The sequence below is a fragment of the Cebidichthys violaceus genome, unplaced genomic scaffold (genome assembly GCF_023349555.1).
Source record: "Cebidichthys violaceus isolate CVI_PGR_0920_01 unplaced genomic scaffold, fCebVio1.0.p SCAF_161, whole genome shotgun sequence".
Taxonomy (NCBI): domain Eukaryota; kingdom Metazoa; phylum Chordata; class Actinopteri; order Perciformes; family Stichaeidae; genus Cebidichthys; species Cebidichthys violaceus.
This window is the reverse complement of record NW_027176331.1, coordinates 130001-145000: the sequence shown is the minus strand read 5'-3', so window position 1 is coordinate 145000 and position 15000 is coordinate 130001. Positions and strand designations below refer to the sequence as shown.

At 42.2% G+C, this 15000-nt stretch overlaps 2 protein-coding genes across 3 annotated transcripts in view; both read right to left on the bottom strand.

Moving 5' to 3' along the window:
• myo7aa (myosin VIIAa) overlaps positions 1 to 12440 on the bottom strand; it is an 80073-nt gene extending 67633 nt beyond the window's left edge. Inside the window, exons 1-3 of the mRNA XM_068711562.1 lie at positions 12389 to 12440; positions 12122 to 12270; positions 7465 to 7532 (exon numbers count right to left, since the gene is read on the bottom strand). Coding sequence (XP_068567663.1) covers positions 7465 to 7482 — 18 coding nt within the window. The 5' untranslated portion in view covers positions 7483 to 7532; positions 12122 to 12270; positions 12389 to 12440. The remainder of the gene's footprint in view (positions 1 to 7464; positions 7533 to 12121; positions 12271 to 12388) is intronic.
• A 1821-nt stretch (positions 12441 to 14261) lies between these two features.
• LOC137873359 (calpain-5-like) overlaps positions 14262 to 15000 on the bottom strand; it is a 26075-nt gene continuing 25336 nt past the window's right edge. For both annotated transcript variants that reach the window (XM_068711559.1, XM_068711560.1), the window contains one exon: positions 14262 to 15000. This exon is cut by the window's right edge and continues 196 nt beyond it. The gene's annotated coding sequence lies outside the window, so the exon portion shown is untranslated.

The window sequence follows — 15000 nt, the reverse complement described above, 5'->3', positions numbered from 1 at the left end:
TTGAATTTTTGACAAAATACCAGCGAAACTAATGACATTCCCATCAGCCTCAGCCGTGCTTTGTGTTTACTGCAAATTAGCAAATGTTAGCATGTTTACACGCTAAACTAACACAAAGAACATGGTTAACATTATACCTGCGTTACAGCAGTGTTAGCATGCTGCTGTTAGCATTAAGCTATAGCCTTTTGTCTTTGTTTCTCTCCCTTCCTCTTTGGAAAGAAGAGACGGTAGAACGCTAGCTGTGTGTAGCACGAGATGTGAGTTGGCCACTAAGGGTTGTGTGTGTGTGTGTGTGTGTGTGTGTGTGTGTGTGTGTGTGTGTGTGTGTGTGTATGTGTGTGACTGTGATGAATGGTTTTTGAGTGTGTGTTACATATATGTCAGTTTAATTAAGTAAATACTCCGTCTGGCAAACTGAGCCACCTGAACATTACACCACTAAGCACCTGTGTCTCTCTCTCACACACACACACACACACACACACACACACACACACACACACACACACACACACACACACACACACACACACACACACACACACACACACACACACACACACACACACACAGCAGAAACAGGGGCGAGCAGGGCCAACTATCAGAAACCACATGTTGAATTATTGAACTCAGAGGATCTGTTTGGTGTCTTTTTGTCTCCTCTCTTGTATTTCTTCTTCTGCTCCTCTGTGTGTCTTTTCCTTCATCTCTCAACACTTTGCTGTTGACTTCGGTTTAAAGTGCTTATGTGAGGTAAGATGACCGAGTTCAGTTACATCCTCAGTCTTAACACAATTATTAAAAATGTTTACAAATTCACAGTCCAGTATTTAATGTACTTTTATAATGTGTTTCTTTTGCACTTTGTCTTTATGCTTTTGATATTTTATGTAGAGCGCTTTAAATGGCCTTGTTGCTGAAATATGCTATATGAATTAAATGGTCTTGCCTTGTCCGAAATACATGCTACATACTCTGAAGTAGGCCTATGTACTGCATACATTAGTGCACACAAATATCTATGTATTTGACATTTTATAATAAGAAAATAAGACAATACTTGAAACTTTGGAAGCTACAGGCAATTCAACTTTACAAAGAGACAGCAACATGTTTTTCCAAGAACTGAATCCTTATTTTTTTGGGAACTGTTTCACCATCACCGACAATTTATCTAAGCTGTGAGCAGCTTCTGTGCATTGCATTGTGGGAGAATAGTGTAAATCAACTTATACTTTATGTTCTTCACCACACACTCAAACCCATCAGAATCAGTGTGCAGCATGAAATTGAGACACAGGGTTTGGGTTGCACTTAGGTTCTGAGGTCTTAGTTGTTAAGGTTAGGGTCGTAGTCATGCCTAAAATAAACCATCGTGGACCGTCAGTCAGTGTCAGTCTTATGTGTTGGTGGTTTTCTTACCATTGCTGTTTTTGGTTCACTATTTAGCAGCTATCATGTTCTCAGGAGTTATCCTACTTTATATTTACCCAAATAAACGATGACGTTCCTCTGTGTCTCCTGGACCTATTTTCTGACATTTGACCTTTGACCTAATACTGGGTTACATCACTCTAAAAACACACAAGTGGTTTGAAGATCGATGAAGCCCGGAGTGGTTTGTTTTCAGCTCCCAGGCTTCAGACTTCAGGCTTCAGCTCCCAGGCTTCAGGCTTCAGGCTTCAGCTCCGAGACTTCAGGCTTCAGCTCCCAGGCTTCAGGCTTCAGCTCCCAGACTTCAGGCTTCAGGCTTCAGCTCCGAGGCTTCAGGCTTCAGCTCCCAGGCTTGAGGCTTCAGGCTTCAGCTCCCAGACTTCAGGCTTCAGGCTTCAGCTCCGAGGCTTCAGGCTTCAGCTCCCAGGCTTCAGGCTTCAGGCTTCAGCTCCGAGGCTTCAGGCTTCAGCTCCCAGGCTTCAGGCTTGCCGGTTTTGGGGGAAGCCGTCATGCATGAAATGTGATATGCTTTCATGCATCGTTTGAGGTTGTAAAAATATGTATATGTGTTTCTCCCTCAAAATATTTGCTCTGAAAACCAAAGATGATGTCTTTCAATGATGGCTGGTATCAATACTTTGAAAGTGAAAGTGAGAATCTCTCTTTACATCTTTACTCTTCGTAGTAATAATTTGGGTTCCTACTCCAGGTCTGCACTTTGTCATGTATTTGTCCTTGCATAGCAGAAAGGAGTTATAACACAACCATGTAGTGATGGTTTTGAATGGAAGTCTGTAATAATGAATGAACCCAAGCCTGTTCAATAACCTCCCCTACCAACACTGTAACTCCTAGACCTCCTCCTCCTCATGCTGCTAAACATGAACATAAAGGTTTTCACCAGACAGATTCAGAGAAGAGGATTTCACCACGGCTACAACTACAACTACAACAACACGCACTCACAACGTGACGAGACGAGCCACGGTGTCGGCGTGGTGTCAGCAGGATGCCGGTGATGTAATGGATGGCGCCTGGGTGCTCATCATCTCTTTCTTCGGGTAAATAATTCAGGCCGACATGAGCCGGGTATTTACTTACGCCTGCTGATGTCACTCCTGTGTGGAACGGTTTCAAACCACACAGAGATAGTGGTTTCAGGTTAAGACGCCGACCGTGAACCATGATGTTCCCCGTTCAGATCCATGTTTCCCCATCGCTCTCTATAACTTCCTGTTACACATCTATCATCACTCACACAAAAATGACCAAAAGTTAATTAAAAAAAGTTATTCAGATCTAAAAATCTGTGAAAATATACTGTATGTGTAAAGTTATCTTCTTTCAAAGTGGTTTAGTGTTTTTGTAAATACTCAGTTTAAATGTTAAATGAATAACTGCCAGCCTGGAGATGTTCTTTACACCGATGTGAAATCCTTACCGTACCTATTTACACATTCAGCAGATATGCAACGGTACCATGAATTCAAAGTCATGTTAATGGCCTCTTGGACATTGGAAGTCCAACATTCACTCTTCTTTTAGCTGGTTAGGGTCTCCACCTACTCCTGAGAGAAACATCCGTCTCTTTAGCTGCTAGACGCTCCGCTACGTTCACCAGCTGGTCTCTAGCTGAGTCCGTCTGCTGCTGAGCAGGTGGAGCTCAGTGGCTTTTATGAAGCTCTGTCTCTGAAGACAGCGGCCTGCTGCAGCCGAAAAACAACTCTAGGAGAGAAGTGAGAGTGAACTAAAACAGTGAAGTCGTGAGCCAGGAACCCAAAGCTGAAAGTTATATATATATATATATATATATATATATATATATATATATATATATATATATATATATATATATATATATAATATATATATATATATATATATATATATAAATATATATATATATATATATATATATATATATATATATATAAATATATATAAGAGGGGTGGTTAGGTGAAACAAGCACACCAATGTTTGTGTCCTGTGTATAACCTAACCAGTGTTATGCATTGTGCGTTTAATGCAGAACACAATTGATTCCATTAAAAATAAATAAGATTATTTCTTGTGTGATTCTGTACACATTTGCTGATATCATGACTTATATTATTACTGGAAAATGTTGGTATAAAAATCATGACAATGATTTCAGCCTACTGATGCTACTACTTCTTCACATACTGCTGTGTAGTTTAAACAAACACTCTTTCTTTGGTGTGTAAAATGTGAATCTTCAAAGTAACGAGTCAGATGAGTGCAGTGGAGCACAAGTAGAAAGAAGTCATTTCAGCTCAGCCTCAAGCAGATTCCTGTTACTCAATGTGTCGAAGGTTCAGTTAAACAAGAGACTGCAGACCACAGCTCACCACTGCAAGCTGCACAATATCTGTCTGCAGCTGAGAGCTCTGCCGGGTTTTATGACTTTTTATCACCACTTAAAAACTGTATTACACTTTGTGCAGCGGTGTGTTTCCAAATATTAGTTTCCTATGAGACTAAAAGGACTTCTAAAGGGACATTTAGACCTTTATGGGACTGAAGCTCAGATCAGTGTACCCCATTAATTACCGGGGGAGCGTGAACCTATACACCCTCCGAGGTCCACCCTCCCTGGTCTCACAACATCCTGTGTGAAACACTGCAGATTATCCAATTACTTTAGAGTGAGGAGCGCTTTGAGGCAGGGGGACACAGACCGCTATTAAGAGGCCATGTGATTGATAACGGCACTTCCATCTTTACCTCATTTGCATTTAGATTGATCATTTTGATAAGTCAAAGGTTCTCTGTCGCCGAATGAACTCGCCCATAAAACACAGAGACACCAGCTCCCTCCGTCCCGCTTCAGTGGACAATTAACATTATTGTGTCTCTATTTGGCCTCCACAGAGACGGCAAAGGGACAAAGCCAGTAGCTACAGCAAGAATGCTGGGAACATATTATTATTAAAGAAACAGTGGTGTGAGATTCACATCTTTTACTGCAATAAAACAACACAAGGCTCATGATTCTATCACTTGAGCTCAGTGTAAATCCTCTGACTGCAGCTTTGTCGTATGTCGTGACTCTCGATGTGTTCTAGCTTCAGTACTAGTTACATAAGTGTCTAACAACTGCAGACCTGCTCAGAGGTCTTCTTCAGAGACGGGTCTGCCCTCTGCTGGTTTATGACTCTGAGTTCTCTGCAGTCACTCAAGAAGGCATACCCCACACACACACACACACACACACACACACACACACACACACACACACACACACACACACACACACACACACACACACACACACACCAGTTCTCATTGTGGGTGTCCAGTAAATGACAGAGCTGCTGAATGAATGATTGAATGAATGAATGAATACCAGCACTCCATCGCAGTGGAACTTAACGCGGCACTGAACACTGAACACAACAGATGAACAACCAACAAACAGGCTTTGTGGACATATATAAAAAAGTGTTCTAAAGTAATTGAAAGTTCAGTCGGTATCATCACAAAAACAACAACGACTAAAGTTAAACGCCATTAATTAATTTATATTTATGAATTAAAAAACGTTCGGATGGAGGACTAAAGAGCTACAAAGTGAGTGTGAATAATGTCGTTGGTATGGTGGCACTCAGTTCCACTTTCAAAAGCACGAGCTGAACCAAACCACCGTGCAGGTCTTCTAAACGTCTCAGTGATTCTATTAGCTGTGTTGTTTTAAACTCAAACAAAGCAAACTAAAGCTTCACTTTCTGATTTGAACTTCAGATGTGCTGTAAACCCATCGTGAACTCCATCACCTTCCAGGCCTTTTACACTTTGCAATAAAAAGCTTTTTGGGCGATGGGATCGGACAGTGCTGGGCCGCGTACAGACGCACAGACAGTACAGGTGTAAACGCACTGAGGACGGAGTGTGATCCGACAGACCAAACCAGCAACAACTACGTGGGCGAAAGACACGCAGTCTCATGCGACCGTTCAAACCAACGAGGAAGCGGCCGTTAGCCAGTTAGCGAGCTAAGCTACGAGCAAAAAAAAAAAAGCAGTAAGCAAAGATGTTGAAGGATGGAGACCAAGCGTCTGGTTTCACTTTGGTCTGATGAAAGTATACAAGGGATACTCTGCAATTCATATCACAACTAAGCCGTTTAAGAAGCAACGGGACCAGTGGACACTGGAGACCCCATCAGGACCCGGTGTGAATGTAATCAGGATGAATCATAACTTCATACTCACACTATGAATCAAGGTGTAAAGGGCTCTTTGTTTTAAAAATCCAACAAACCAGTTCATCAATTCACTGCAATATAACAAGTGAAAAGTTCCATACTGTGGTGCCGGTGTGGGGATCGACTCCAATGCCTTGCTCGAGGGCAGTGGCGGGTGTATTCCCAACAGCTAACATGCTTGTGTTTGAGTGTGCAGCGTGTCCTCATACAACCTATGATGTCTTACTAAAAGGAACTCCAAACCTTTTATGCTTTTTCCTACTAAAGTCCAGCAGCACACGTCCATTTCTGCTCGTTATACTCGTACAGTCTGTCCAAAATAAACTTCCGTCATCGCAGGAAACAACTTAGTTGTTAGGCAACAAAAGTAGTTAGTTAGGTTTAGGGTTAAAATAACTAACAAAGTTACTTAAGTACTGAGGTTAGGTGACAAATGAAACAAACATCCTCTTAGTGCAGGTTGATGATTTGTTCCATTAAAAGCCCAAAGACTGGTGTAAGACTGGTATGACTGGATCCTGAACAAATCAAAAACCCTGGGCAGAGGATCTGTGGGGTCTTTACGGTCTACATCAGTATGAGGTCCACTCCGAGCCTAAATCCACCCGACACTTTAAAGTTTAAATAAATTAATTCAGCTACATTCGTTTACCTGGATGAGGGCGGTGTATCTGAAGCTGAGACGTAATTTGTCGTCCCAGTCCTCCAGGGGCCAATCGGATCCCTTCCTGTTCATTTTCATTGCCATGGTTACCACGTTAAGATCAGCCACCGACTAAAACCATGAACGCTTCCTCCTTGTTCTGACGCGCCGATCGGTCGATGTTGTGTTGTAAATTGGGGACAACTGGTCTCCCGAGCATAGTTGTTATCTCTATATAACATATATAGAGATAACATATATAGATATAACATATATGTGTCTCAGCTAAAGATCCACTGAGACACACTGAAGTACATTAGACTAAAAAGTCTAAATGAAGAGGAAACCGTTACAAACGGAGCGAGAGCAGATTCAGACCATCTTTCATTTTGTGAAAAAATGCTTCACTTTTTCAAACTAAATTCCAAAATGAGCAACAAAAGAGAATATCAAATATCATCCATAGTCCTCTTCTTCTTCCTCTTCTTCCTCTTCTCCTTCTTTCGTACACAAACAATAAATAATCCTTTGTGCGATCCGGTGGCAGCAGAGTTTGATTACACCTGAACAGTTGGGATAGAGGTCAGAGTGTGTGTGATGAACATCCACATAGAGGGGTGAGGGGCTGATCAGTGTGTGTGTGTGTGTGTGTGTGTGTGTGTGTGTTTGCTTGTTTTATTGGCTCGTCCCATTTGGGGCTCCACAGCGGGGGAGCGCTGTCAGAGCTGATTAGTCGATCAGAAAGGCTGACAAGTTCAGCAACGCATTAACCGAGAATCAAAACCCGACACTGAGGCCAACGCATGCTCGCACACACACACACACACACACACACACACACACACACACACACACACACACACACACACACACACACACACACACACACACACACACACACACACGCATGCACGCACACACACGCAAATGCACTCAGCGTCCCGTTTACGTATGAGTGTGTGTGTGTGTGTGTGTGTGTGTGTGTGTGTGTGTGTGTGTGTGTGTGTGCGCGTGTTTGACTACAAAGAGGGTTCGGTGGAAACAATGCAGCGTAATGAGCAGCTGATTCTTAATGAGTGTTGTTGTGGCTTCACTACACAGTGGGCATGCTTTAGAAAAAGTTCAACTATGTGTGTGTGTGTGTGTGTGTGTGTGTACCTGCTGTAGAATGACCATGGTTCCAGTTTGTGTCCTTATGACTGGACATCAGCAGTCACCTGTGAACACTGAGAAAGACAGAGACAACGATATTCATAAAGATCATAAATACTGTGAACTCCTACAGGAAGACTTTCGTATCTTACATTCAATGCATGCAGCAACAATAACAAAAGAAAAGAAAGCAGGGATGCTCCACACACACACACACACACACACACACACACACACACACACACACACGTTGTTCTACCTATAAACATGTTCAAAGGAGCAGCAGACACATAAAACCTGGCTTGTTTAAATGCTCTTGGTTTCAGAGTAAATTAAATAGTAGTGCCGAGTCTGCTAATAGGATCCATGTAAAGCGCTGTAGGTAACACACACACACACACACACACACACACACACACACACACACACACACACACACACACACATAAAAGACATGAAAGGAAGAAGAGGGTAACCGTGAGCAGCGTTCAAACGTTTAAATAAGAATTGGAGTGACCAGGTCATGGATGAAAGGATGAAATATTCGGTGCAGTCTTACTGACACAGCACTATTACAATGTGTTTGAAACGTATGATGAAATGAAAATAAATCACAACCCACAGTGGGCATATAGACTCTGATGTTCTGCAGCTGTTAGAGTGGACTTGTGCTCTTTAATCAAACAGCTTCAGAACCTCAAACACTGCATTTGCAAGAACATTGTAATCGATTCTCTGTTGTAATTAATTAAGTGCTCATTCGCCCATGAGCCTGGCTTAATGACCCCTATCAGTGACTACTGGACCGTAGCGTTCATCCATGACGTCGACGTTCAAATAAAACTGAATAAAGCAGCTTTTTCTTTCATGTATAATCATTTTGTTTAAACTGCATTTGTGCACAGCTGCAGATGAAGATAAGACATATAATATAATATAACGTTGGAGATAAGACACGTGTGTTACATGGCTGAGAGTTGTACTGATCACACTTCGTCCTGCGTGACCCGTTCTAGCCGCCATAGTGTGTGTGTGTGTGTGTGTGTGTGTGTGTGTTATTAATTAAGGACAATTTAGTGTTGCTTGAATGTACAGCCGGAGTAAATGCATCTATGTGTGTGTGTGTGTGTGTGTGTGTGTGTGTGTGTGTGTGTGTGTGTGTGTGTGTGTGTGTGTGTGTGTGTGCGTGCGTGCGTGCGTGCGTGCGTGCGTGTGTGTGTGTTAGCCCTAGTAAATTATTCAACCTCCCTTAATGAAGCTTTAGTTTGATCCTTTGACTTTTTGGACACATGGCAGCCGTGACACCTCGACCTCATTAGGCGTTTTGTTGGGCTTCTCTTTGAGAGGCGACTCAGGGTTACACCTGAGCTACCAGACGGAGTCTAAGTTTAAAGTTAAGTCCTCCTGTGTTTTCCATCCTGTGTTTGTAGGATGACACAGTTTGATGCATAAACAACCGTTGTGTTTTACTGTGCAGGGAGCGTTGGGTGTGAGAGATGAACAGAAATGGTGTATTTTGGGGTTTAATTTGGGGTCCGTGTTGACGGTGGAGTCACACTGTTGACGTGTCGGGGGTCTTGAGGTGTTTGTAAATTCTACAATGCAACGCAGAGTTAGACCCGTCTTCCTCATGAACACTCACTCAAGTGGACAATGGTTTGGATTCACAATGAAGTCGATCAATAATTGCAGTCAACAGATCCTCGTCAATGTGGCAAAACATGCGTGCGTGTACATGAGGATTAGCCACAGTAAATTATTCACTCTCTCATTATGCAGCTTTAATTGAACCGTTTGACCTTTGACACCTGGCAGCAGTGACAGCTGCCGTTCAGAGGGCTTTCACCTGCTTTCTTATTAAGACGCTGGAACTTTTCTCTCACTACACAACCAACCACCACACCAACTGAAGTGATGTTTAAATGTCACACACCAGAAGAGTCACAAAGCACTGACATTCAACAGCCGTTATTACGGAAGTTCTTTGAAGAACCCAAAAGACAACGTTTGTAACGTGTCCGTGATTACGTCATTTTCACTCCGGCGAGTACAAACTATAATCTTACCATGACGCTGTATGTACCCCTCTAGCATCAGTTTTGGACGTGTCAGCAACGGCGTGTCAATAGACGCTGGTTACATACTTTTCAAAATAAACTTCTGTCTTCACAGGAAGTCAGGTTTAGGCAACAAACCCAGTGAAAAACGAATTACAGCGACTCAAAAGTCTCGTGGACCAAAGTCCTTCCTCATACTATTATAGCTTCAAGTCCCCACACAGAGCGTGTACGCAGCGTGTACGGAGCGTGTACGCAGCGTGTACGGGCCGTGTACGGGCCGTGTACGCAGCGTGTACGCAGCGTGTACGGGCCGTGTACGGAGCGTGTACGCAGCGTGTACGGACCGTGTACGGAGCGTGTACGCAGCGTGTACGGAGCGTGTACGCAGCGTGTACGGGCCGTGTACGGACCGTGTACGGAGCGTGTACGCAGCGTGTACGGACCGTGTACGCAGCGTGTACGGAGCGTGTACGGAGCGTGTACGGAGCGTGTACGGAGCGTGTACGGAGCGTGTACGCAGCGTGTACGGACCGTGTACGCAGCGTGTACGGAGCGTGTACGGAGCGTGTACGGAGCGTGTACGCTGCGTGTACGCAGCGTGTACGCAGCGTGTACGCAGCGTGTACGGACCGTGAAAAATAATTTTACTCCTCACTTCAAACAATTTGGAAATGCTCAAAATCTTGTTTTGATGTATTAACATCATAAACCAACAAGAATCTATGAAAAAATGTATATTTGTTATTTAGTGTGGTGTTCCTCTTAACAGAAATATACCGTTACACACACACACACACACACACACACACACACACACACACACACACACACACAATCCCTATAAATATTTCAGCATCTAATTACCCCAGCAGAGGTCTGGGACAAAGGTTGTGTGCAGCCATGGCCCTGTGTGTGTGTGTGTGTGTGTGTGTGTGTGTGTGTGTGTGTGTGTGTGTGTGTGTGTGTGTGTGTGTGTGTCTGTTGTCAAACATATCAGATTGTCTACCTGTAGATTAAGAAGCTGCAGATTCAGGTGATCTTGCTGATCGATATGAGAGACACCTTTCACTTGGTTAGTTTTTTAAATAGATCATGGTTTGGGTTAAAATTACTTTGTGACATTAGCAGCTAAAGAGCCTGATATTAACGGAGCTAAAAGACGAGCGAATATTACGTTTACATTCGACACGACTTCATTGCAATTTTTTCTCCGTGTCTAAATAAGCAGCTGTTTGCTAAAACATTTACACCTGTTCATTTAAAGCGACAGTATCAGACCCCCACAGGCCAAAAGAAGTCAATGAATTCAGCTTTAATGAACGCTGCCGTGTCCTCGGCCAGGATTGTGTTGAAATGCGACCTCAGCTACACCTAGTTCCATGAAATGACATCGTAATGTTTACATCAAGATAAGCGTATAAAAGCCTTGTGAGTACCCAGGGAGGGGCCGGGAGGCAAACCCAGCCGGCTGCACAGTCCAGTGAAAGTCAGAGGTCGTAAATGAAACACGACTTTGTTTCACTTTTAATGCTTTGATTTTTTAAAAATACACAAAAATCACAGTCCTGGCCTCCACGTCGTCCATTAATTGATAAGGAACCCTTCATTGACCATAGACTGTTCATAAGCAGTGGACGTAGTCATGGTGACGTCACTCATTGGTTTGTGAACTGATGTTATGAAGCCTCAAGTTTAGTAATTTTGCTGTCGCCATCTTGGATTACGGCGGTCACAGTGTTGTTTTTTCACAACTAGTGAACAGAAGTGACCATATCTGGACTGAGGAGGAGTGACATAGAGACCTGTCAATCAGTGTGTAGCCCCGCCCCTAAAGCATCCCCTGCTTTGTGGTCTGTCTGACTCTAAATGGACCATAATGTACTAAATGAACATCATGCTGTATTGAAGAAGACTGTAAACTAGAGATTGAGACCATAAACTCATGTTTACAATGTTTACTGATGGAATAAATCAAGAGAGAAGTAGAGTCATTTTAGACTAGACTTCTATACAACCAGAGGAGTCGCCCCCTGCTGGACACTAGAGAGAATGCAGCTTGAAGGCTCTTCAGGATTGGATTCACTCGGCAGAACCGGAGGTTACATGTAGTGTAATTTATTATTAGCCACAAACTGGTAGCAGTTCATTCATGAATTATTAGCATCGCAGAATATGATACCCGTCGAGACAGCAAGTCATAATCTTAAAGCGACAGACCTGGACCAAACAAACCTGGTTTTGATTGTAAACAGATGTTTACATTATTTGGACAGACAGCCCTTACAATAATGCAAACTTCTACCGCTAACACGAGCAACACTAAGTGTTTCTGCTCGAGTAAATGCTGAGTCTCTAACAGCAATCAGCTGAAGGTGTGTTGTATCTCTGCTCTCTGCACTGTTGACATATCACAACACACTTCTAGAGAAACCTCTAATATTTAACTGCTAATATGTCAGAGCAAAAATACACCATGCCCCCCCTTCAACACACACACACACACACACACACACACACACACACACACACACACACACACACAGTAAGGGGATTATGTATAAAGCCACCGTGCCTCTATAAGCCCACCGACTGGTTGTTCTTACCCTTTATTGTGAGCTGAACTCTTCTCGTCCTCTCGGCCTTCCGTCCTTCCTGATTTCCACTTTTGGTCTCACCAAAGACGTCCTCCTCTGCAGATGGAGGGATGAAGAACCGGTGTAGAGAACGACGGTTAATCCCACTGCAAGAGGAGCTGTAAGAAAAAGAGGGAAACCTTCATCTCAGACCTTCATATGTGTATCTCCTCTTCATCAGTGTGACTCCCTCTCCTTCTCTCTCGGAGATCTTTGCCTCTTTGTTTCACTCCTTACTTCTTGTTCTCGTCTTCTGTTCTTTCCTCCTTCTCTCCCCTCTCTCGTTCATGTGAAGGTGTACAGAGGTGGGAGTGAATGACTCCCTCCTCCTCCTCCCCACCTCCCCCTTTCTTGTTGGTATTAATGGTGACACGGCAAGCAGCTCGTTCACTGCCACTGATCCCTGCTACAGAGAGAGAGAGAGTCAGTGGGGGGTGATGAAAACAACAGAGGAGGTTGTAATTAGACACATTGCAGCACAGTGTACATAGAGTACATTTACTCTAGTACAAATACTGAATTTGATGTACTTGTATTTACTTTCACTTTTAACCAATGTTATACAGGACAGAGACACTACAAACGTGTGATGATCTCATAGAATATGATGCATTGCTTTCAGTGATGTGTGGTGAGGCTCTGACTCTACATGAGTCAGATTTACAAACATATGACCATTGACTACTGGTTGTTCTTCATATCAGCATTCTTCACACACACACACACACACACACACACACACACACACACACACACACACACACACACACACACACACACACACACACACACACACACACACACACACACACACACACACACACACACACACACACACAGGTGAGGTACATATCTGATTCCACCGGGAGCGTTTCAGAACCCGCGAAAATCGTGAGATTCCTCGATAATGTGTGAAATAACCCCGGATGTATAAAGAGAACAACAAACACATAAAAGGTTACTTTACCTGTCCGACGGTGAAATACTGTTGATTTGTTCATATTTCACTGTTTTTTGAGACATTTTTAAGCTTGGATATAGAATCTTAAATTTTTGTGGTCAAAGCAAAATATAAGAAGAAGAGAAGTGTAGAAGAAGAGCAACGACAGAACAACATAAACCCGACCCGTGGGCTCTCGCTCGCCCCCTTCAGTGAGGCAGAGGTACTGTTTACCTCTCTGTGCTTTTTCACTGCGGTTTAATGTCAGATCAACACTAAACATGTTCTACACAGACGTGAAATACATTATTCTATGTAAAGAAAGGACATCTAATAAAAGAGTCTACAGATATTACAGTGGTGACAAACAATGAGACAGAAAAAGACTCAACAGTTAGTGAGGATTCACAGTGAGGTGAGGAACAGCTGGTCTCTGTCTCCTCTGTTTGAACAGGACATGACATCATTCAGAGGTTACATTCATAGCACAGATCAGTAGAGAAATATTAATATTTATTTTATTTTAGCATTATTAGTTTTTTATTTTTCATGAGCCTCACCTGCCTCTCCTGACCGCACGTCCCTGCTGTACTGTATATACATATATATTTACATATAAAATATATATATGTACATAAAATATATATATATATATACATATATATATTTTATATACACACATATATATTTACATATTAAATATACATATATATATATATATATATATATATATATATATATATATATATATATATATATATATATATATATATATATGTATATAATATGTATAAAGTTGAGCATGTTAACATGGAGGTCTATGGGGATTGACTCCCCTTTGCAGTCAAGTGGTCATTTAAAGGGACTGCAGCAGGAGGTCGGGGTCTCAGCACTTTAACGTCAGTTTAACCCTTTAATCAATCGAACACTGAGCAGACTGCAGAGGGCCCAAAGAGAAACAGACCCACTCAATGTGTAGAGCCCAGTTGCACCGTTGAGGTTCAGTCATGATGGAGGTAAGTAACAGTATTCTCTCCCGTCATGTAACACTGTGGGGACATCGGTAAATAAAACAAAATGTAAATACAACAGTTGGTGTCTAAATGATTCCATTTCTATCCCTGCAAAGAAGAAAAACATCAATATAAAATCAGATGACAAACTTTTGAATGGCAGTGTATATTTATTTTATATATTCTGACAACTACTTGTAATCTGACTAAAACACCGTTGTATTTAGCCAGAGTGAAATACTTCATGTAGTTCAAGAAGAAAAATCTGTTTTATCAAAAAAGCCTCCTTGCACATTAAGAAAAACTTAGCATCTGAAAAATGAAATGACAAACAGCACAAAATGCTAACGGTGGCTAACATCACAATGGCAGGTGGTGTTACACCACTGGGTACGTTTATTCGTCTCAACAAGGCAATACATAGTGGTGTACAGGAGACAAGATATAAAAGAGCCCATATAAAAAGTATTTTAAAGAGTAAATTATAGAATAAGACATTAAACAGGAGAATAAAAATGACATTAAGTAGTGGTCACATGACATGAAGAACTGTAAACACCCACTGTGTTCATGCACACTAATATTCTGCTTCTATTCTGAACAAGACAAAAGTGTGAATTAGATACGGTTATGTAAACATGAACACTGAATATATTGTGCATGTAAACGTATATTTAAGATAGGTAAAACTCATTTTCAGGACAATCGGATTCCCCCGATACAGGTAAAGGTATGTGAATCATTTAGTAAACAGACGTTTAGGTCATCAGGTTAACACAGAGAGAGCATCAGGCTCCTCCTCCGATGTGTAATCTTCAACAATGTAAACGCTCTATTCGTGATAAATGTGTGACCCTTACAGGGCGGTAAACCCGCGACTTGTAAAACTTAAGCCG